The 25,688-nt window shown below is 38.3% G+C and overlaps 1 protein-coding gene across 2 annotated transcripts in view; it reads right to left on the bottom strand.

Moving 5' to 3' along the window:
• The window catches only part of FARS2 (phenylalanyl-tRNA synthetase 2, mitochondrial), a 391,223-nt gene that overhangs the window by 195,724 nt on the left and 169,811 nt on the right, over positions 1-25,688 (bottom strand). For both annotated transcript variants that reach the window (XM_079146397.1, XM_079146398.1), the window contains exon 4: positions 24,759-24,919. In XM_079146397.1, coding sequence (XP_079002523.1) covers positions 24,759-24,919 — 161 coding nt within the window. The remainder of the gene's footprint in view (positions 1-24,758; positions 24,920-25,688) is intronic.

The following is a 25,688-nucleotide window of genomic DNA, read 5'->3' as shown; positions in this document are numbered from 1 at the left end:
AAAAGTGAATGTAATTAAATCCTTCAGAAATTATTGTGAAGAGGGAAATAGGAAAATATCATAAATCATATCAAGTTCAACAAGATATTTCAGAATTGTGTCATCTTCAATTTTTCCTGCCTTGGCCAAGCTTTCAGTCTTTTCTAGATGGAGCCACATCTCTTAACAGAAAACAGTATTTAGAAACCATGACGTGGGCACCAGGGTTGCTCAGTGCTGCAGTTGTTTCTAGGCCCCCTAAATTGGCAGAACACACACACACACACACACACACAAACACACACACACACACACGACTGTCTTTCCCCCTCTTATATTTTCTACATAAAAAATCATGAGTTTATACCAATACTTCTGATTCTAATCTCACAACCAGGGTTTATGCTTGCTTTTCTTTTTTCCATATCTATTATTCCCTTCTCCAACACTGAGAAAACTTACTCCATTATCCTCAACAAATTATGCCTTTGCTCAAGCTAGAATAAACAAAAGGTAGTTTCAGACGTGGTCACCAACACCATTGTCAAAAAAAAAAAAAAAAAAAAGTAAAGACCCCAGTGACTAAGATAAGAATTCAATAAATTTTTCGTGATAATCCTGTGGGGCTTTTTCTTGGGGGGGCGGGAATAAAAATCCACATATAGTAAAATGCATAAATCCTAAGTGTACATTTCTATGGTTTTTATACATATTATATGCTCTTATAACCCAGCCCTCTGTCAAGATGCAGAGGATTTCTGGTGATCCTAGAAACCACAAAATTCGTCTAATCATCATAAAGGCACATTAAAATACATAAGAGACAGCTGTGCACCGAATGGGACATCACAATAGACACTCAGGTGTTGAACCAATGAATCAATAAATAATTTAGGTCAGAGAACAGAAGTCCCATGTGACTTTCAAAAACTGGGCATAAGGGAAACAGGGGCAAAAGTGACAGGAGTGGAAGGAATATTTAGTGAAGAAATTGGATAAACTGCAAAGGGGTTCCAGGTAAATTCCGTAAGCAGTGGGGATCTATTGAAAAGATTAACACAAAATAGTATAATCATGATATGGGGGTTGATGGCTGGATATAGGGAGAACCAGATTTGGGGAAACCAGTTAGGTATTCCAAGAGTGTGGCTAGGGGTTCCCAAACTTTAAGGTATATATATATCATTGGGAGCGTGGTAAGATGCCGATTTCTGGTCTCATCCCCAAAGACACTGACTGGGTATATCTAGGATGGAGAGAGGCATACAGAAAAAGAAAAAGAGAAATGGAAAAGGGGAAAGAGGAGGGATTCCATGCCAGATGGCCTTAGTCTCTTCCAATGAAAAGATGAGGTTAAGAGTTTGGGAGAGGAGGTAGGATGAGGAGACCACCACACCAACCTAGAACCCACAGTGGGAAATCATGGTTTGTAAAGGGATTAATCAGCTTAGTATTTTTTTTTTTTTTTTTAAAGGGCATGTGTAGCATATCCAAACAGAAAGATGGTTAATTTGGGGGTTGCCATAGGACAGAGCCTGACAAGGTTGGCAAAAATGAGAGGATGAGGGCGCTTAGGGTGGGGGGAGCCTGGCCTTGACAGAGCACCAAGTGAGGTCTGGGGAATGCAGGCAGACCTGGCAAGAGGCAGAGGGTCAAGGAGACGCCAAAGACAGGTCTTGGTGGAAAGGGGCTGGGGGCGCCTAGAAGGATGGAGGATCATGGATCGTGGTATGAGAAGACATCTGCAGTCAAAGAACGGTGCCTAGATGATTCAGGTGTGGCTGCGAAGCAAACATGCTTAGTCAGGTGCAAGGCTCTGCTTCTGGTTTCCAGGTCAAATTAACGCAGCACCTGAGCAATTTCCCAGGCTGCTGAGGAGAAAGACCCCTTCAGGGGCAAGACCCACCAGGCCATGGAGGAGGCTGAGCAGGAGGCAACAGTAAGACTGGGGAGCGGGCAGGGGGTGATTTGTAAGAGGGCTCATGAGAAAGAGAGCCATCTCTGGAGAACCCTAACAAAGGTCTCCAGTGTCTAATTTTGAGCTTCTACTTTCTTTTTGTTAATTTTTCTTTTTAATTACTGGGGATGGGACTTAGGGCTTCCAGGTTGCTAATCGAAAGAGCTCTGCCACTGAGCCATATACCCGCAGCCTTTCTCTGTTGATTTGAGGGGTAAGACACTTCAGGTTTTTGTGGTAACTCTTTTTTTAAATTTTGAATTTAATTAATTAAATTTTGGATGCTAGGGACTGAACTCAGGGCCTTGCACATGCTAAGCAGCATATGCCAATCAGTTATACTCCCAGTCCCTTTGTTTTTAACTAATACACAAAAAACATTAAAAATATACACATTAATGAGGTCCACAGTGATATTTTGATACAGGTATAACACTCGTCATGTTTAAATTAGGTGAAAATGGGTAAGATTCTCCATGTGTTTCTGTGACTTTCTTTTTTAAATGATTCAACAATTTTTTCCATTAAATTATCTATTATTACTTAATAGCTATGTAAGCATCTAAATCATTTTGAAATGAAGGTATTACAACCACAAGTCACAAAGGAGGAATGAATTAAGTCAGACCAAAATGAAACTGACATCTGCTTACATCCACGCAGGCCCACAGTGCATGGTTTTACACATTTCTATAGGCTGTCCTCTGATTACAATAAACCTAATTAGTCAATAAATAACAGTACAGGCTCTACCTCATTTGTTCAGCGTGCAAGTTCAATTTACATACTAATGTTGCATATTTGCCTTTAATAGATGCAGCATGTGAAAGTAAGTATAATAAATGAATAACCATTTGAGTGTAAAGTTACCACGTCTTCATGAAAAATCTGAAAATGGAACAGCTAGTGAATCTATTTATTTCTTCTGTACTAGGAAATAAAGCTAATGCCAGGATGAGAAGATAAATGAAAATTATTTCAGAGTGGCAAAGCCGTGGAAGTAGCTCAGTGTGTCTTCCATAAGAAACAGGCAAAAACTGATGGAGAGAAAAGCTCACCCATCAGGCTTGGCCTCTAGTTCTGAAATGCCTGAACAGCTGTAGGTCAGTACAGATGTTGCTCCTTGCCTCTAGGAGCCTGCCAAGGATTCTTCCCCTTTTAGCTCTTCTCAGAAGGTGCTAAACAACCAGGTTCTTCCATGAGGGCGAGGCTCCATGCCCAGAGGCACTACTTCCTGAGACTGAATTAATCTGTTAGCAAGAACTATTTTCCATTCTCCCCATTTTTTTCTTCTTGAAAAAGGTTAAATGGCACAATGTGATTTCTGTGAGGCAGGTGTGTAGTTAACAAGGTGCTAATTGGGAAACTGGGTGAAAAGAAGAAGAAAAAATCTCACACAAAACTAGATATCTGAATGGTAAGAAGAGGGCAACTGAATTACCTTTAGAAGATGCAACAGTTACGGTAATACAATGTTAAAGATGCAAATTTAAGTCCACAAGAGTGAAATAAAGAGAAAATGTTACATTGTTACCACTGTACCAGAATGTAATGGGCATACCATAATTTTCAAGACGTCAAACCTTAAATAATGTAAGCCAGCTCTCAATATCATCTTTTCTTCCATTTGCTAACCTTTCCACCAAAATAAACACATTAGGAAGATCTTCTAGACATTCAGTGAGGGCAGCCTTTACTTGAATGTTATTCTAATTTGTTTTCCTTCATTTTTCAATCCTTAGTCAAGAAAGAAATATTTTCTGTTTAACATACAGAAACATTTGAAGGAAGAGATCATCACAAGCTTTAAAGAATTTTTAAAAAAATTTTTTAAAGAGAGTTCAGCATTCCATGATGATTAGCATTTATGTAACTACTTAAGAAGGCTCAAGAGCCTGAATCCTCTTTAGGGAGTGACAGTCCAGCAGCTGAGCAGGCCCCGAAGCTGAAGAATTAAGACGTCTGGCCCTGCAATCCCTCTTCTATCCATCCTATCTTTGTTCTTATAAGTCCTCATTTCTGGAGGATGCTTCGCTCTCATTTGTCGGTCTTTGCACTCTGACCCCTGTATAGCAGTATTCAGCACCAATCCATGTTAGTGTCTGCTCACCAACTACATCTCCCTGGGCAATGAAAGATATCATCTCCCCAAACTTGATCTGCCCCAGATCACCCTCTCAACAGGTTCAACTCTAGCTCATCCCATCCCTGACAAAAAGCACCAATATTCCAGCTTCTTAATTCTGCCTTGGTATGAGTTACAACTGAGGCCCAGACTCACCTGGAATCCCATGCTCAAATGAAGACTGAGCCATTTGAAACAAAGATTATGATGAGAACAAAGTATGAATTTTTACACTCATGTACTCAGTGAACCAAAACTGGACTTATCATTCTTTTCTCTAAATCTGTTTTTATTCCTGTTTCTCAAACACCCATCTCCTAGGGTAGAAACCTGGGAATCACCTCGACTCCTACTTCTTCCTTGCAGTAAGGACACAGCCAGTTTGTCCAGGCCAGACCCATTTTGCACCTATTAGATGCAGCAGTTATTAACAGTGTACCTTCAACCTCAAAGGCAGCCAGATCTCCATTTAGAAAATAAACAAGACGGTCATTGTACTTCTGCCTCTCATTGCACTCCAAGGCCTTTCAGTGTTGTCTCCTGCAAGCTCTTGGGCCCAGATCCTATCTTCTGATCTCTATCACTACTCTGTTCAGTCTCACGTCACTTCGGGGCCAGGCCCTGAATGGAGCTCTAGCCTTCTGGCTCCTATCATCCTCCATATTGCCAGCACTGGGTTCCGTCTAACATGGAAATCTGATCATGAAATCAGATGTATTGCAAATTGCCTTCGAGAGTAAATTAAAAACCTAAGCTTCAAGTTCCAAGTCACCCTTGCCCCATTTCCCAGCCTACTGCAGCTCATGCCCTATAAACACCCTCAAAGTGAACAGGAGACCAGGGCTGTATCATGCCACCAGGTTTTTGGCATGCTTCCCTTCAGCAGTCCGACTCCTTCCCACTCAGTGAGACTCCTGAGGAAGCCTGCCTTCTTTATCAAAGCTCTTACACATCGCACTGGCCCCTCTACCCACCAGGTGCATGAGCCATCCAAGGCCAGAGAACTATACTCTCTGTAGCCTCAGTGTTGAGCACAGTGCCTGGCACAAGAGTAGATGCTCATTAATGTTTTCCAAATGAAAAACTGATAATGTTCTTGTGTTGGACACGAATCCTACCCAATTTCACACATTTCAACTATGGCTCCAATAAACAGCAGGGAAATAACTGCTTTTGTAGTTTCCATGCAGCCTGAAAGGATTTCTTCCTTGCTCTGCTGACAACTTATCTTGAATCAGAACCACATATTAAATGAGTGACAGAGACAGTGAGAGAAAATGTCACCTAGAAAAAAGACAAAGAGAGACAGAGATGGTGAGAAGGAAGGAAGAAACAGAGGCTGACGCCCACACTGTTAGCATGGTAACCGTGAGCCACAGAGGCTTCGACAGCCACTGTCTTTAGGGACGTGCACTACACCACTGCAGGACAGCAGCAGCTACAAAACACTCAGGGGAAAAACGATCCACTTATTACATCTGCAGAGGGTCCTGCAGGGAGGGAGGGCCACGTGACGGGGTGCTACTCGTGAGGCTCCTTAATAAATAGCAGCCCTGGAGGAAGCGCTTTTAAAACTTAAAGATTTCTTCCTCCTTCCCAGATACCATATTTATCAATGCCTTTTTGCTCTCCTGGATCTTAAATCCCAAATCTGTTTTGAGGTATTTCCACCAGATGGCAGGACTTTTCCTGAAGGATAAGGTCCTAAGAACAGTCATAGTTTCTTTTCCTAACACACACACACACACACACACACACACACACACACACACACACTTTACACACTTTAAAGTTGGCAAGATTAACTCAAAATGTATGTTATGAGGAACGGGGAAATCTGAGGTGGACAGTAGAGGACACAAAAAAATTCTACTCCTTTATATAGTATCACAGAAAAAAATGGCCTTTGAGAGTATATGACCAAAACCAGGTATGGTGGTACATGCCCATAATCCTAGTGATTTGGGAGGCTGAGGAAGGAAAAATCACAAGTTCAAGACCAGCCTGTGCAACTTAGTGAGATTCTGTCTCAAAATTTATAAAGGGCTGGGAACAGAGCACTCTGGGTTCAATTCCCAGAGAGAGACAGAGGGAGGGAGGGAGGGAGGGAGGGAGATAGAGAATATCAGAATATCTGACTGAACTTACTTTATCAGTGAAGAAACAGTGATAGAGTGTTTAGGTGAGTGAACCAGGGCAAAATAGGTATGGTTAGCTAAAGAGTTCCACAGACTAAGGTTTCTAAAGCCCAGATTACTTTTCTTCTACCACACACTCAAAGATAATATGAAGGGTAGATCTGGTTAGTGTGTCACATGTATGATTAAACATATGCATTTTTTTTCTGTTTTTAGTGGTGCTGGGGATCGAACACATGACTTTGTGCATGCTAAGGCAAGTACTCCATTACTGATGTACATCTCCAGCCCAAACATATGGATAATTTTAAAAGACTCCTAAAATGAACTCTTTCCTGCTCTATCAGATCCTCAGGAATCTCAGCATATAAGATGTGGGGTGATGATACTAGGCTGCACACAATAAAAAGATATTTATCTAGAAAACAGATAATAAAAAATGGACCTCAAAATCACATACAGACAGGTTACTTCAGAGACCAGGACAGGGCAGCCAGGGACTTCCCCAAGCAGCCCAGCTCCCTCTGGCGGTAAGTGCCTTAACAAGCTAGCTTCTCGGAGCAGACTGCCCAGTGAGAGCCTTTTTACACAGAGCCAGCCACAAGTCCCCAAGCCAGCGGAGACCTCCGACCCGCAAGCAGCCTCTGGGACCAGGGCAGGGCAGCCAGAGACCTCTCCAGGCGGCCCTGCCCCCCTCCGGCCCGCAGGCTTTTTCCACAGGGTGATCCAAGATGGCGGACTATAGGGTGACTGCATCTCCAGTCGCTCCAGAACCCAGGATTCAAGAAGGGGAGGCACTGAGAGACTCGGACTAAAATAGAGCCACGGGGTGAGTCTCCCGCACCCGGTGAAGCTTGGCCCAGGCGACAGGCCCGGATTTGTGCGACTTATTAGAGTAGGGCAGGGCAGATAGAGTCTTCTCCAGGCAGCCCTGGGCACTCCAGTGGTGGGCTCCTCCCACACGGCCAGCTTCTCAGAGCAGGCCCCCCAGTGAGAGCCTTTCCACACAGAGCCAGCTCCAAGCCCTGGAACCAGTAGCGGGCTAGCGACAGCTTTCTTTGGAAGCACTGCATTATCAAGTTACTTCAATACTTCACGCTACTGAAGGCTGGGAGGTGATACTGGAAATCTACAGGGACACTATAAGCCAAAAGAGGAAATCTGCAATATCAGAGAGTCCCACTGACATCTGACCAATATGAGAAAACAAGGGAAGAAAATGTCCCAAACAAACCTAGATACTATATCAATAAAACCCAATGACAGCACAGCAGAAGAATTGTCAGAAAGGGAGTTCAGAATGTACATAATTAAAACAATCAGGGAAGCAAATGAGGAGATGAAAGAGCAAATGCAGGCATTAAATGATCGCACCAATCAACAGTTAAAACAGCAAATACGGGAAGCAAGAGATCATTTCAATAAAGAGTTAGAGATACTGAAAAAAAACAAACAGAAATCCTTGAAATGAAGGAAACAATAAACCAAGTTAAAAACTCCATAGAAAGCATAACCACTAGGATAGAACGCCTGGAAGACAGAACCTCAGATATTGAAGACAAAACATTTAATCTTGAAAACAAAGTTGACCAAACAGAAAAGATGGTAAGAAATCATGAACAGAATCTACAAGAATTATGGGATATCATGAAAAGGCCAAATTTAAGAATTATTGGGATTGAGGAAGGCTTAGAGAAACAAACCAAAGGAATGAACAATCTATTCAATGAAATAATATCAGAAAATTTTCCCAAATCTGAAGAATGAAATGGAAAACCAAGTACAAGAGGCTTATAGGACCAAGTATATAAAATTACAACAGACCCACACCAAGGCACATTATTATGAAAATACCTAACATACAAAATAAAGAGAGAATTTTAAAGGCCACGAGAGAAAAGAATCAAATTACATCAGGCGGAAACCAATAAGAATATCAGCAGATTTTTCAATCCAGACGCTAAAAGCTAGAAGGGCCTGGAACAACATTTACCAAGCCCTGAAAGAAAACGGGTGCCAACCAAGAATCTTATACCCAGCAAAACTTACTTTCAGATTTGACAATGAAATAAGATCCTTCCATGATAAACAAAAGCTAAAGGAATTTACAAAAAGAAAGCCGGCATTACAGAACATTCTTAGCAAAATATTCCATGAGGAAGAGATGAAAAACAATGATGCAAATCAGCAACGGGAGGAACTAGCCTAAAGGAATAGCCAAATAAAGGGGAAACCAAATCATGTCAAAAAAAACAAAAATGAGTCAAATGACTGGGAATACAAATCATATTACAATAATAACCCTGAATGTTAATGGCCTGAACTCATCAATCAAAAGACATAGACTGGCAGATTGGATTAAAAAGAAAAATCCAACAATATGCTGCCTGCAAGAGACTCATCTCATAGAAAGAGATACCCATGGACTAAAGGTGAAAGGATGGGAAAAAAAATACCATGCACATAGACACAGCAAAAAAGCTGGAGTATCCGTCCTCATTTCAGATAATGTGGACTTCAAGCCAAAACTAGTCAGAAGGGATAAAGAAGGACATTACATACTGCTTAAGGGAAGCATAAATCAACAAGACACAACAATCATAAATATCTATGCCCTGAACACTGGCTCATCCATGTGCGTCAAACAAATCCTTCTCAATTCCAGAAATCAAATAGACCACAACACAATAATACTAGGTGATTTTAACACACCTCTCTCACCGCTGGATAGATCGTCCAAACAAAAATTGAATAAAGAAACCATAGATCTCAATAACACAATCAACAATTTAGACTTAACCGTCTTATATAGAATATACCATCCAACAAAGAACGAATATACTTTCTTCTCAGCAGCACATGGATCCTTCTCTAAAATAGACCATATATTATACCACAAAGCTACTGTTAGCAAATACAAGAAGATAGAGATACTACCTTGTACTCTATCAGATCATAATGGATTGAAATTAGAAATAAATGACAGAATAAAAAACAAACTTCTCCAATACTTGGAGATTAAATAATACACTATTATATGATGAATGGATAACAGAAGATATCAGGAGGGAAATTAAAAAATTCTTAGAAGTAAACGAGAACAAAGACACATCATATCACAACCTCTGGGACACTATGAAAGCAGTATTTAGAGGAAGATTTATTTCATGGGGCACATTCAACAAAAGAAGTAGAAATCAACAAATAAACAACTTAACACTACAGCTCAAAGCCCTAGAAAAAGAAGAGCAGACCAACACCAAAAGTAGAAGACAGGAAATAGTTAAAATCAGAGCCGAAATCAACGAAATTGAAACAAAAGAAACAATCGGAAAAATTAACAAAATAAATAGTTGGTTTTTTGAAAAAATAAACTAAATTGATAAACCCTTAGCCACACTAACAAAGAGAAAGAGGGAGAAAACTCAAAATTACTAAAATTCGGAATGAACAAGGAAATATCACAACAGACACCAGTGAAATACAAAACATAATTAGAAGCTATTTTGAAAATCAATACTCCAACAAAACAGAAAACCTCGAAGACATCAACAAGTTTCTAGAGACATATGAATTACCTAAACTGAACCAGGAGGACATACACAACTTAAATAAATCAATTTCAAGCAATGAAATAGAAGAGGTCATCAAAAGCCTACCAACAAAGAAAATTCTGGGACCAGATGGGTTCTCAGCCAAGTACTACAAAACCTTTAAAGAAGAGCTCATTCCAATACTCCTCAAAGTATTCCATGAAATAGAAGAGGAGGGAACCCTCCCAAACTCATTCTATGAAGCCAATATCACCCTGATACCTAAACCAGACAGAGACACATCAAGGAAAGAAAATTTCAGACCAATATCCTTAATGAACATTGATGCAAAAATTCTCAACAGAATTTTAGCAAATTGCATACAAAGATATATTAAAAAGATAGTGCACCACGATCAAGTGGGTTTTATCCCAGGGATGCAAGGTTGGTTCAACATCCGGAAATCAATAAATGTCATTCACCATAACAACAGACTAAAAGTTAAGAATCACATGATTATTTCAATAGATGCAGAAAAAAGCATTCGATAAAATACAGCATCCCTTCATGCTCAAAACACTAGAAAAAATTGGGGTAGTGGGAACATTCCTTAACATTGTAAAGGCCATCTACGCTAAGCCCATGGCCAATATCATTCTAAATGGTGAAAAACTGAAAGCACTCCCCCTAAAAACTGGAACAAGGCAGGGATGCCCTCTTTCACCACTTCTGTTCAACATCGTTCTTGAGACTGTAGCCAGAGCAATTAGACAAACCAAAGAAATTAAAGGGATACAAATTGGAAAAGAAGAACTCAAACTATCCCTGTTCGCTGATGACATGATTTTATATTTAGAAGAACCTGGAAATTCCACCAGAAAACTCTTAGAACTCATAAGTGATTTCAGTAAAGTAGCAGGTTACAAGATCGATGCTCATAAATCCAACGCATTTTTATACATAAGTGATGAATCTTCAGAAAGAGAAATTAGGAAAACTACCCCATTCACAATAGCATCGAAAAAAATAAAATACTTGGGAATCAATCTCACAAAAGAGGTGAAAGACCTCTACAATGAGAACTACAGAACACTAAAGAAAGAAATTAAAGAAAACCTTAGAAGATGGAAAGATCTCCCATGTTCTTGGATAGGCAGAATTAATATTGTCAAAATGGCCATACTACCAAAAGTGCTATACAGATTCAATGCAATTCCAATTAAAATCCCAATGATGTACCTTACAGAAATAGAGCAAGCAATTATGAAATTCATCTGGAAGAATAAGAAACCCAGAATAGCTAAAGCAATCCTCAGTAGAAAGAGCGAAGCAGGGGGTATCGCAATACCAGATCTTCAACTCTATTACAAAGCAATAGTAACAAAAACGGCATGGTATTGGTACCAAAATAGACAGGTAGATCAATGGTACAGAATAGAGGACACAGACACAAACCCAAATAAATACAATTTTCTCATACTAGATAAAGGGGCCAAAAATATGCAATGGAGAAAAGATAGCCTCTTCAACAAATGGTGCTGGGAAAACTGGATAACCATCTGCAACGGAATGAAACTAAACCCCTATCTCTCACCCTGCACAAAACTCAACTCAAAATGGATCAAGGACCTCGGAATCAGACCAGAGACCCTGCATCTTATAGAAGAAAAAGTAGGTCCAAACCTTCAACTTGTTGGCTTAGGATCAGACTTCCTTAACAGGACGCCCATAGCCCAAGAAATAAAAGCAAGAATCAACAACTGGGATAGATTCAAACTAAAAAGCTTTCTCTCAGCAAAGGAAACTATCAGTAATGTGAAGAGAGAGTCTACAGAGTGGGAGAATATCTTTGCCACTCATACTTCAGATAGAGCGCTAATTTCCAGAAAAAACTCTACACCAAGAATCAAATAATCCAATCAACAAATGGGCTAAGGAAATGAACAGACACTTCACAGAAGAAGATGTGCAAGCAATCAACAGATATATGAAAAAATGTTCAACATCTTTAGTAATAAGAGAAATGCAAATCAAAACTACACTAAGATTTCATCTCACCCCAATTAGAATGGTGATTATCAAGAACACAAGCAACAATAGGTGTCTCGAGGATGTAGGGAAAAAGGTACACTCATACATTGCTGGTGGGGTTGCAAATTAGTGCAGCAACTTAAAATCAGCATACTGCAGAGATACAGCCACATCAATGTTCATAGCTGCTCAATTCACCATAGCCAGATTGTGGAACCAACCTAGATGCCCTTCAGTTGATGAATGGATAAAGAAACTGTGGCATATATATATACAATGGAACATTACTCTGCCATGAAGAATGATAAAATTATGGCATTTGGAGGCAAATGGATGAAATTGGAGGATATCATGCTAAGTGAGATAAGCCAATCTCAAAAAACTAAAGGATGAATGATCTCTCTGATAAACAGATGAGGACATATAATGGGGGGTAGGAGGGGTTAGTGTTAAGGTTAGGGTTAGGGATAAGGAGGGTGGTAAGAATGGAGGAAGGAAGGACTGTATAGAGGGAAAAGAGGGGTAGGAGGGGTGGGTGGGGTGAGGGGGAAGGGAAAAAAATAACAGAATGAATCAAACAACATTGCCCTATGTAAATTTATGATTTTTAATAAAAAAAATCATATACAAATAATAGACACCACCTTTTAGCCAGTAATGTTCTAAATATGCTATGTAAAGGCTAATCAGATGATCATGCTCTTGGTATTGCCAGCAATTTATTTCCAGCAATACCATGGCAAAATTTGCAAATGACTTCCTTAATAATATGTAAAAACAACAAAAAACAACTCTATTAAAACAAGAGGCAAAGGCCTCGAATAGGCATTTCTCCAAGAAAGATAAATTGCTAACAAGTATATGAAAACATTTTAACATCACTAATCATTAGAGAAATACAAACCTAAATCACAAGAAGATCTCATTTCACACCTACGAGGACAGCTATTATAAAAAAGAAACAGAAAACAAGTTTTGAAGAGGATGTGGGGAAGGTAGAATCCTCGTGCTCTGTTGGCAAGAATGTAAAATGGTATAATAATCAAATTACCACAGGCTTTACTTCTAAGTATACCTAAAAGAACGGAAAGCATAGTCTCAAAGCGATATCTGCATTTTGCCACATAAAATAATAAAATGTTTGAAGAGATGCTTACCCTGATTTGAACATTACACAATGCATATAGGCATAATCATCATAGTGTGCCCCATAAATGTGTATAATTTTTATGTGTCAAAAAATTAAAAGGAGATATTTGTATACTCATGTTAACAGCAGCATTTTGCAGAATATTATTGACAGGTAAGTCAATAAACAAAATGTGGTAAACAATGGAAAATTATTCAGCCTTAAATAGGAGGGAAACTCTTAATACACGGAGGAACTTTAAGGACATTATGCTTAAGTCAAACAAATGAGTCAAATACTTGTTTACTTATATGAAGCTTTCAGAGTCAAATCCATAGAGGCAGAAAGTAGAATGATGGTTCTCAGGAGCTAGGAGATATAGTGGATACAAAGTTTCCTAATTTTGCAGGATAAAAAGAGCTTCTATGGTAATGAAGTAATACTCAGATTAGACTGTGAGAATTATAACCTAATTAGTCCATTCAAACTAGAATGGACCAATTGGGTGATAATTATAGGTAGGTGGGGCGTGGCTGGAGGAGGTGGGTCACTGGGCATGTGCTCTGGAAGGGTTCATCTTCCCAGAGGCCCCTCCTCGCTTCCCTCTCTCTGCTTTCTGACCCCACCATGAACTGCTTCCTCCACTGGGCTCTTCTGCTATGATGTCCTGCTTTACCTCGGGCCCAGAGCAATGGACTCAGCTCACGATGGACTGAACCTCTGATACCATGAGCCAAAATAAACTTTTCCTCCTCTAAGTTGTTCTTGTCGGGTATTTTGGTCACGGCAATCAAGGACTGAGCAAAACAGAAATTAGCTTAGGCCCCCAGAGCAACAGAATTGGCTATGAACTGAGACATCTGATACTATGAACCCCAAACAAATTTTTCCACCTCTAAGTTGTTCTTGTCAGGTATTTTGTACACAGTAATGAAATCCTGACTAAAACATGAATGTTAAGAAAACTTCTTCCTCAGGGTTTCATTTCAACTTCCTGTGATGATGCACCTATGAGTTCATGCTTTGAATCACCTTTTTCTTTGTGGGAAGTTGTATTACACTCCTGATCAGGTATTGAGTCAAAACCGCCTTAACTTGGTGACCATATAATGAAAAGGCAGGCACTCTAACGTCATTCAAAGACCAGTTCTCAAGTGGGGGAAATGAGGGGCAAGTGGAGGCCATACAAAGCTGGCAGACAAGATGAATGATCTATTGGACAAAAATGGGAAAGGGGAATGAACATGAGTTCACATGATATTGAAAAGACAGATTTTGTAACACAGAAAAATCATAATGTGAAAAAAACAAAGCCAATTAAATCCATAACCAGATTATGAACTCATTTTACTTAACCAACTCCAATACACAACTATAGAAGAAACAGAAAAAGATAATGGTGGGAATCGAGGAAAAGCACTATTCAAGGAGAGTTGAACTCAGACTTCTCTAAAATTTAGCAAAGATACAAATCTCTGGAACAAAAGTACTCTTCAAATACTCAGCAGGATAAAGATAAATCCATGTCAAGATGCATCACATTAAAATCGGAGGACATCAAATGTAAAGAGAAAGTTTTAAACTTTACCTAAGGCAAAAGGCATTATTATCTACAAAGAAACCACAATTTGATGGAAATCAGACTTTTCTAGAACAAAGGCCTGAAGTAGTATCTTCAAAGTGCTACGGAAAAGTGACTGCACCAAGAATTTTATATCTATATATATATAGATGTGTGTGTGTGTGTGTAAAATTCCAAGCACCAACAAAACAAAACAAAACGGGGCGGGGGGGGGGGGGAATGAGGTTAAAACAAAGATATTTTCAAATATACAAAGAAGAAAAAAATTTACCACTTATAATCCCTCAGGGAAAAAATATTCAAATGATGTACTCTATCATACAAACTGTAAGAGAAAGTTTGATAATTCAAAATTTGTTAAGTATTATGAAGTAAAATAAATTATGGCCAGGTATGATGCCCGCACTGTAGTACCAGTGACCTTATAGGCTGAGGCAAGAGAGTTGCAAATTCAGGTCCAGCCTCAGCAACTCAGTGAGACTCTGTCTCAAAATAAAAAATAAAAAGGACTGAGGATGTAGCTTAGTGATAAAGCATCCCTATGTTCAATCCCTAATACTAAATAAATAAATAAATTTGCAAGGTCAGGATAATAAGATTATTTTAAACAACTTTATGGCAATACATCTGAAAATTTAGATGAAATAGATCCCTAGAAAACATTTTTGATTTGTCAAAACTGTCATAAAATGGCAATTCTGAATGGACCCAAAATTATTAAGAAATTTAATATTTAACTTATGATTTCAAACTTCCCAAAAAAGAAAACTCCAGTCCTAGATGATTTCACTGGTAAATTTGATCAGACACTTAAGAAAGAAATAACATCAACCTTCAAAATATTCTTCCAGAGATTATAAAAAGGAAATACTTCCAATCTAGTTTTATGAGGATGGCATAATCTTAACACTAAAACCTGAAAATATAAGAGAAAATTATAGTCCTATCTCTTCCCTGAACACAGATTTAGAAATCCTAAACAAATATTAATATATCAAATCCACAGCTATGTAAAAAAGATAATATATTATAACCAAGTTATATGTATTTCAGGAATAGAAGATTGGTTTAACATTCAAAACACAATCACTAAATGTCACTGCAGTAACAGAATAAAGCAAAAAAATCACAAGATCACCTCAAAATACATGAAAAGGTTTGATAAATTTTAATATCCATTAATGATAGAAACTCATAACAAACTAGAAATAGAAGGCTCCCTAATTTGATAAAATGCTTTACAAAAAACTTACAGCAACCACTTTAAATAAATACTCATTTCAAAACTTTCAAGATCAGATATTTAATTAGGTTTTAATTTTACATTACCATAGTTCATTTAGTTCAATCTCCTCAATTCAATTTACTCCAATAAGAATCAAAGAATCACTCATGGTAAAATGAGTTTTTCAAAGGCAGTAAGCTAATAAATTCCCTTTTGCATTTATATCTACAAACCCCCTGGAATTCATTTCTGAATAATTAGAAATATGGGGTCAATTTCCATTTTTACCATATAGATACCCAATTATCCCTGCTCCATTTGTGCAAAGACTTTCCCTCTTGTCACTGTTCTACAGGGTTAGTGTTGTCAAAAATCTAGCACAATGAGCACAGGTGTGTCCTCAGCTCCTGAAGACAGCAGGAAGGGGGACGTCACCAGGGAGGCAGATGTGTCTCAACTGCATTCCTAATGTTTTTACGCTTTAAAAGAATGGGTGGCACAAATCCGAGCATTTGAAAAAGGTGGAGAGCAGGGGGATGGGCTTACAGGTCTACACTGTTGTTAACAAATCAAATCCAGAAACATCCTAAGTAGGATATGTACTTATTTTTAAAATGAACAAAAAGAAATAACTAATTGCTTCTCAAATAGTAGTTAACCTAGAGTTCAAACCCTGAAAAATGGACTCCTCAAAGGATCACCTATGTAAAATCCACGATGCTTGGTGGTGAATGGCATCTTACAATGATGATGTATGCATCTCACAGGGAAGTCTTTAGAAAATAAATTCTCCCCTCACTTGAAAGGAAACATTTGATTCATTACTTAGAAGTGATAGAAAGAATAATTAAGCTATCCTCTATATAAATTACTGCTTTCTTTAACCACATTCTTCATTTTCAAGATCATGAGATTACACATAAAAAAAGTCAACGTAAATGTACAGTTTGAAAAGCTATGCCACAATGTGATCATGAAATAATTCTCATTTCTCTGTCTAGACATGGCAGCCTTTAAGTCCTAACATTGCAGATGAACCCAAAAGCTCTTGTCATCCTCTGAGTTAAAGAGGTAGGCCACCCCTCTAATTGAAATAATGAAGAGACTTGTCTGTTCTTTTGCACAGGTAAAGACACTTAACGATTCCACTTACCTTTTTGGGTTAATTTTTCTTAGTAAGGTAAATTACTTTGATTTAATTTGGCCCCAGAACATGAATATGAACATTGAATTCCCCACTTAATTGACTCTGATAAACATTTGTCAGTTCTTTGATAACTCTGAGGATCTCATTCCTAGGTTGAGTGACCTTGAAGTTAATATTTCAGCCCTTTCCCCTTTTGGCCAATATAGTTAACTTAGTTGAATGCTCCATGATGACCCTGACTTCCACACTCTATTTTAAACAGGAAAAAGTACTCCAAGCCACATACTGCCCATTACTCTTGTCCAGCTGCCCTCTGAAAGTATCCATAGCCAGTTCCAGTCAAAAGGAACATTTTATGTTTGACTAGGGACCAAAGCATTAAACGAAAGGGAGATTTCAAGCCATTGTCAGCAGAAGGGAGTAATTTCAGGCTGGAAGAGTTTTTCTATTTGCCTCATCATCCCATTTCATAAATGACAATCTATTCCAAAAAGTGGCTGCAATAATAGGAACCATCTTTGTTGGCAGGGCCTAATTGTAGGCAACTGTCATTGTTGGTTGCAAAATAATGCAAAAGCATGAGCCTTATTGACAAGAGTTCAGTCTAAACAGCAGAAAGTAACAGGTTAACTTCACAGATCACTCCAACTACCTTGAAGACGAGACGTGAGGAAAGCCTGCTGAAGACTTATAGGCAACTTCTTCACATAAAAAAAAAAGGAACAAGAATGCTCACTTTCTGCCTCTAGAACTTACTGTATGAGGTAATGCTTGATGCTCCTGCTGCCATCTTTCCATCCTGAGGAAAAAAAGCTCCAGGGCTCTACAGCCCTGGCCACATTGACAGTTTGCTGCTATTGTTCTTGCTTAGGCCATTTTAACTAGGTCTTCTCTTGGTTGAAGCAGAAAACATTCCCACCACTATTCAGTAACAATTCCTTTCCATTTTCCATAGAGGGAAAAAAAATGATCTGTCTACCATCACTTAACTGACATGTTCTTTCTGTAATAGTTTCTTTGAACTTGTATTTGCCCCTGGTATCTATTCTGATGATCCTTTTCTAAAACTTCTTTAACTTTATAACCCATCAATTATTAGCATCTAGTTTAGATGATTCTATACAGTATAGAAGTATTACTTTGATTCCAGGGATAGAAATACCAACACTTCTTCTATTCATATAAATGATTCCTGAAATGTATTGCTCATACTTTGTCAAATTTTATAGATGTTAGGAAGATTTAAGGCTCAACATGTTGTCTATCAACAGGAAGTGCTTGTACATTTCTATTAGGTTAACAGCCAAGAAAATGTAAGTAGGATATTGAATGTGTGTATATATTGAGGTCACACAAAAAAAAAAAATCACTGCAACCTACACTATAAGCAAACTGTGCAGGAAGATGGACTTGTTCTTATTTTTTACGTGCTTAATAAATAAGAAAGAAAATTGTGGTAGCAATTCTCTAAATATGATAGATCTCCCAGTTTCATTAAAATAAAAAATAGTCATAAGTCGACAGGCCTCTGATGACAGAGACTCCAACATAAAATAAACAGAGCTTCAATTCATAGGACTTGATGAACTTTGGGCCAATGAAGTGTCTTAGTGTCACAGGCTGGGGTTATACAGCACCAGCGACAAAGCAAGCTGAAGACAGAACCTGAGGGCATGAAGGACCACAGATTATGAGGACTGTGGCTGCCACCCCCAAAACAGTGCATATTTTGTAGCAGTCACAGTGGTGTTGGTGATAGTGACAGTAATACTGGTGCTGGTAAAAATATGAATAAGAGTAAACATGCATTAATCCAGATGTGCTAGGCTATGTTATAAATGCTTACATAAAAGCACTACAATGATTCCCAATACAAACATGTTTATCCTCCTATCACTTCGTCTCTCCTTATTTACAAAGCCCATAATGCTTACTGAACACATAAAAGGTCCTATGGTTGGTCCTCTTCCCATTTCTTCCCCTGTCCCTTCCTATTAGTTTCTTCTGGGATAAACACCTTTTTCTTAGCAAAAGATAATCCTTAATAGAAAAAGAAAAAAAGTTGGTGAGGTGGGAAAAATGCGCATGGAAATAATTTCAAAAGTTTGAGATCTATTAATTTCATTGTGCTACAATGAAACTAATGGGATTCTCACAGCTGGATTTTTATGGGAACATAATGAGGAAGACTGTAAAATCCTGCACTAAGTCTCTATCAGACACCATTTATGATAATGACAGCAAATCCAGATCCAGGAGCTATTCCAAGCCAGGGAGATTAGGAAGTAAGCACAGGCTCAAGGTCTAATACAATTCTGGAGGGACATGGAAGGATTTTGAGAATTAACTAGTAAAACAGGATTAAAGAAAGGAAGAAGAAAGAAAGGAAGAAGAAAATTTTGACCTCTACATTCATTGGTCAGTATCAATGAAATTCTGTATTCACCTATGTATAGCCCTAACATTTTTGCATGTTATAAGTGTTTCTTAACGAATCTGTTTTCTCCTCTAGATTAGAAACAACTTGAAGTCAGGAATTGTCAATTTCACCTTACTGACTAGCATCTAGCATACCACGTTGGTATAGGAAATAATAGAGTTTAATAGTTCAACATTGGAAGTTTTCTGTAGTTAGCTTTCATAAAAATCCTGACCCTGTCACTTACTAGAATTGTTTTGTCAAACTACTTGGTGGTATCCAGCCTTAGTTTCATCATCCACAAAATGGGCTCATAATATCTACTTGATCCCTTGTGGTCCATACAGCTATAGCACAAGCACAATATTTAGTTTGAGAAATTGCATAAGGATTCAAAGAATGGCAAGTATCATAAAGTCTCAACAAATTACTGTACAGATGAGTGGTGTACTGAATTGGAACTGCCAGAAGGCATAAATAAAGGAAAAGATTAAGCCCTGGCCTTAAGAAGATTCCAGTTCTCACAATGCAGAGCTCACTGCTGATGCTTGTTGTGTAGAAAAGGCCCTGGTCAACTCTGACAGTTTCCCCTGGGCATCTAGGAAGGGATGACCTCAGATATGACTGAGGTGATAACAGAACATTTCACAGTCACTGTCCTGGTGATGCCTACCAAATTCTTTGACCTTTCAATTTCTAGTTAAGTCATCTCTAGTTCTAATTTTTTTTTTCTGATTTAAGAAATAACCCTTCACCTTCAAGAGTCATTTAAAAGGGCACAAGCAAATCTCTGACTTAAGCATAATTTTTAAAACATGCATTTAAACTGAATTTACTCACACAGTTCCCTCACCTGGGCAAATACAAAAAGGAAAGAAAGGAGGAAGGGAGGGAGAGAATCTTAGTTCATTTAAAAAAAAAAATGCAATAGTCTTACAAGTTTGTTTGAAATTCGTGGAACAAAATTTAAGGCAAGAAGAAAGAAAAGAATTTAACAACTGAGTACAAAATGTATCATAAATTACAGGTCTGCTTATGGAACTAAAAAGGAGACCACCACAGAGGATCAGCTTGCCAGATCATCTGATCTCATTTACAGATGAGCTAAATGAAGCTCTGACAAGTTAAATAATTTTGTCTATCATTATTTCAATTCAAACTGTGATTTATGGACCACCACCACCAAGAACACCTAGAAGTTTGTGAGAAATGCAGAATCTCTGGTTCCACCCAAAACATACTGATTTAGAATCTGCATTTTAAAAAAAATCCATAGGTGACCCATCAGCATATTAAAGTTTGAGAAACATTAATATATGTAGCTTGCTGCTAATAAATTCATAAAGTAGGCCATTTAGACCCAATGCTTAATTTTTCTCTAAGTTGTACACCAATTATTGGATTTTTAGGAAAATGTAAATCCTATGGCTCTGAATAATCCACCTATGATTTTTTTTAACCAGGGTCTGAACCCAGAGGTGCTTAACCACTAAGACACATCCCCAGTTCCCCAATATCCTTTCTTTTTTGAGAAGGGTTTCGCTAAGTTGCTTAGGGCCTCGCTAAATTGCTGGAATTTCAAGCATGTGCCACCACATCCACATCAACCTATGAATTTTATGTCAGGCTAAATTTCAGGAAATGCCTCCTTGAAGCCCTGAGTGAATAATAAACTGTGCTAATGCTGCTACTGAGGTGAATACTCTGCAAGTTTTCTCACCTGTAAAACTGAAAGAATAATAATAGCTAAAATCAGAAGATTGCTGAGAAGATCTTGTAAGGCCAAAATGAGTGCTAAGTACCATGAATAATTATGTGAGGGGCAAGATTTTGCCCTCACCCACTCATTCTCCACCACTGCGGTTGTAGTAACATGTGTTTGAGACAGCATCCAGGAATAGGAATAAGAGAGCGTGTGGCCAGAGAAGAGAACCAGGAAAAGCTCAGGCAATGTCACTGAATTATTCGTAAGCCACTATTGACAGGACATGTAATTATTGATTTTAAGTAAACTATTTAAGTAAAATGTACACTGTTGAGCAATTTTCTTTTCTTTTTTTTTTTTTTTTTTTTTTTTTTTGCGGTGCTGGGGATCGAACCCTTGTGCTTACAAGGCAAGCACTCTACCACTCTACCGACTGAGCTATCTCCCCAGCCCCTGAGCAATTTTTAATAACAATATTACTCTGTGTCGAGCAAAATATTAGTAACTCTGGACTGTTTAGGAAACATTTAACAATTAATAAAAGTTGCATTATTGAATACTAAGTTCAGTGCATTGAGACTGCAAATGTTACTTTAGGGGAGTTGGCTGGAAAAGGCACAAACACCTCAAATGAACACAGCGTGGGAAGCTGAAGTGGTGGAAGTCGACCTAGTGTATGGAGCAAGATGACACTTGCAGGACAAAACAACCATACTGTTAATTGACTTATCTCAAGCACTGATCCAGGTGGGCCAGAGAGAGCAGATTGGGCAAAGCCCTTAACTCAAAATACGTAAAATGAAAAGCAAAAACTAAAATCACATAAGAACCTGAGGATCCTACTTACTAGATCTAAACAATGGTTTTCAAATCATTCAGGAAAAAAAAAAATCACAGAAATGAGGTGCTCTAATCAGAAACTGCTCCCAGCACTCAAAAGAGTACACCTCACAGCCGGATAGGTGCCTTTATAAGAGCTTGGAGACTGCAGAAGATACCACAGAGACCAAAAGAGTCTGAAGCATAATTTTGGAGGGCCTAAAGGGAGATGAACAAAGAGAGACTTCTGCCTCCTGCACAACACGGTAGCCAAAAGACTCCCAGAGTTTCCCGGCCTGCTAAGAGGCCTTTCCCCCAGGTCTCCTCTCCTACACTCTGTGAAGAGACTTGCCTAAGATTATAGGTCAACTGCATTAAGTGACAGAATGAGTCTCTGAATCTCTCTCTACACACACACACACACACACACACACACACACACACACACATTCTCCGTGTGTGTGTGTGTGTGTATAAAACCACTCTATGAAATAAATAGTTAAAAATTGCCAACATACTAACACTAACTTATTACTAACAAGAAAACTCCTCTATTACATTAAAGGTGAGCACTGGCTACATGACTCTGAATATAAAAAGGAAAAGGGATAGGCTAAATAACGCCCCCTCCAAAGTGTCCTAATCCCTGGAACCTGTGAACATTTTACCTTACGTTAAAAAAAGGCCTTTACAGGACTGGGGTTGTGGCTCAGTGGTAGAGTGCTTGCCTAGCATGTGTGAGGCACTGGGTTCGATCCTCAACACTGCATATAAATAAAAGAATAAAAATAAAGGTCTATCAACAACTAAAAAAAAAAAAAAAAAAGCCTTTACAGAAGTGATTTAGAAAGAATCTTGGGATGGAGAGATTATCCTGAATGATCCTGCTGGGTTTCATGTAATCACAAGAGTGCTTGTAAAAAAGAGATAAAAATTCAGAAAGAAGGTGGTAAGATCCCAAGAGGGAAACAGAAGGCTGAAAATGCAGTGTGATGTGTAGCCCTGAGTCAAGGAATGAGAACGGCCTCTAGAGCCTGAAGCGGCAAGGAAACAGCTCTCCCCCACAGCCTCCAGAGGAACCAGCTCTGCTGGCCCTTTAGGCTAATTTTGGTTTTCTTCCCTCTACAATTATAAGATAATAAATTCGTGTTGTTTTAAGCCACTGAGTTTGTGGTGATTTGTCACAGCAGCAACAAGAAACTAATACATATTTTGGTTTCTGCAAGTAAGGTACTGCTTATTACAAATACCTAAAGATGCAGAAGTGGTCTTGGAACTAGTTAGAGGACAGAGAATTTTGAGCACCATGTTTTAAAAGGTTAGTTTGTCCTGAACATAGTGTTGTAAAGTATGAATGTTAAAGACCTCAACAAGGTAAGAAGGAAGCAAGGAGCAGGGTAAAGAAAACTTACGCTGAGAAAGATGTATGTAACTCATCATAGACAACGACAGTAGAAATACAGAGGCAGAGCCCTGCTTGTGATAGCTGTGAAGGAAATGAGGCCCTTGTTAATGGACACTGGAGGAAAGAGGAACCTTGTTACAGGGAGTAGCATTGTTAGAAAAGAAACAATATGAGAAGTTTCTGAAATATCTGAAAGACAGTAACCCAACACAATGAACCCCCAAACAGGATAACAGAAGATCAGACAGGTCAAACTGCTCTAAACAAGAGTAAAAAAAGAAAAGCAATGAAATTATATGTTCAACAGAATTGAAGTGGGGGGGGGGGTTGACAATCTAGGCACCTATATTCATGGAAATACTCCTAAAAAAATGAAGGTGAAGCAAAGGTGTTTCCAGACTAACAAAAGCTGCACTATAAGAAATTTCTTCAGACTAAAGGGAAATGATCACAGAGAAAAACCAAGATCTACAGAAAGTAAACAACAAGGGAAATATAAAGCAATATAGTTTTAATTTCTTTAAAAGACAATTGACTTTTTGAAACAAATATAGCAATATGTTGTGGGATTATGATATGTAGGGAAATAAAATATGACAATATAAAAAATAGGAAAGGTAAATAAAATTACATTATGAGAAGATGGTTAAATATGTCATCAAGTTGTGTAACATTTATCTAAGGTAAAGTGTCACAGATTAGTTATGCATATTATAATCTAGAGTAACCACTCAAAAATCATATAAAGTGATAAAACTAAATAGCAACAGAGGAAATAAAACAGAAGACAAAAACAAAAAAATAAAGCTCAATTTCCAAACATAGGAGTAAAGAATGAAGACTAGATAGGGAAATTGGGGAAGAAATAAAAAGCATAGAATTAATCCCAATTATATAAACAGAGTAAATCTAAGTGTATTTAATATTCCAATTAGAAGATAAGAGACTTTAAATCTGGGTTTAAAAATGAACCCTTGGGCTGGGGTTGTGGCTCAGTGGTACAGCACTTACCTAGCACACAAGAGGCACTGGGTTCCATCCCAGCACCACATAAAAAAGAAAAAAGAAAAAAAACTAAATAAACAAAATAAAGGCATTGTGTCCATCTATAAATAAATGTTTTTTAAAAAAATGGACCCTATTTTATGCTGTTCATAAGAAACACATTTGTAATATAAAGACAAAGGATGAAAGTTAAATTTAAAAAAAGATATATATTGCAAATACTAATCATATGCTAGCGAGTCTATTTTAGTCTCAGGAAATGCAAACTTTAAGAGAAAAATACCAGTAGTGATGATGATGGGTATTTCACAATAAAAAAAAAAAGGTCAGGAACAAGCCCAGAATTATTTTCTCTGCTTAGACTAATAAGATTGATAAATCTCTCTTCTCCTGCATACAATTTCAGAAGGTTTATGAATCTCATCAGCACTTATGGATCCCTATTTAACTTCTTTTCAAATTCACCTTATTTTAAAGTTTGGCAGTTTTCAAGTACCTGATCCTCTCAATCGTTGACCATTTTTATCATCATTGACTTAATTCTAGCAAGTCACCTCACCTGGAACTTCACCTTCTGATTAACGTCTGAGACCCGGAATTGCTTCAGGAAGCGCTGGTCCTCACTCCAGAAGAGGCGGATGTCCGGGATGTCATAGAGGATCATGGCCAGTCTTTCTAACCCCAGGCCAAAAGCCCAGCCGATTCTGTCTTGAGCACCAGCTATAATTGGGAAGGTAAACAAAATGGCTGTTTAGGGAATTATGAAGATTAGGCAAGTACACACCCCTCCCTCATGATTACCAGGAACGCTGACAGAGGCCCAACTAGCAGCAGCACACTGTACTATGGAAGCTATGGAAGGAACCCATCCTACTGTTCCTTCCTCTTCATGTTCCTTACTTTCCTCATGGAAGCACTGTGGAGCCACACTAGCTACTATATATCTTCTTTCATTTCTGAATAAAGTCCAGGCTCTTTGAAGCCTGTGTTCTCACCTCTGAATTATGATTTTTCTGTAGTCTTTACTTGCACTGATTTAAAGTTTCAGCCTTCTTTCTAGGTGTAGGTTACATAAGAGAAAGAAAAGATAGGCTCCATCCCTAACAGGTTTGCCACATAGGGCCACATGTTCAAAACATGCCATAGTAGACTGCTAACATTCAGAAGAGTGTGTCAGGCCACTAAAATCTTCAACTTTATTAAAACACCATGCTTATTTGTAGTAAGAGTTCCCTCAACAATGTGACGAGAGCAAGGAAGCCCGGGTAAAATGCCTATCTAGCACCAATTACTCCAAATGGTAGCAAGCTGGTTGGATTCTGTCAATACTGTTATTCTAACAATGCATTTCACAAGGATGAATCACAGTATAAGACAAAAGACAAGGTGACTGAGTATACAAAAGAGAAAGATGACAGCACCAATTCATACCAATGGAAAAGCTTAGAAAAAGAGTTCATGAAAAGGAAAACTTCCAACTAGACATAAA

The sequence above is a fragment of the Sciurus vulgaris genome, assembly GCF_902686455.1.
Source record: "Sciurus vulgaris genome assembly, chromosome: 7".
In the NCBI taxonomy this organism is placed as follows: Eukaryota; Metazoa; Chordata; class Mammalia; order Rodentia; family Sciuridae; genus Sciurus; species Sciurus vulgaris.
Note: the sequence above shows the minus strand (reverse complement) of the source record. Positions and strands in the feature narration are given on the sequence as shown.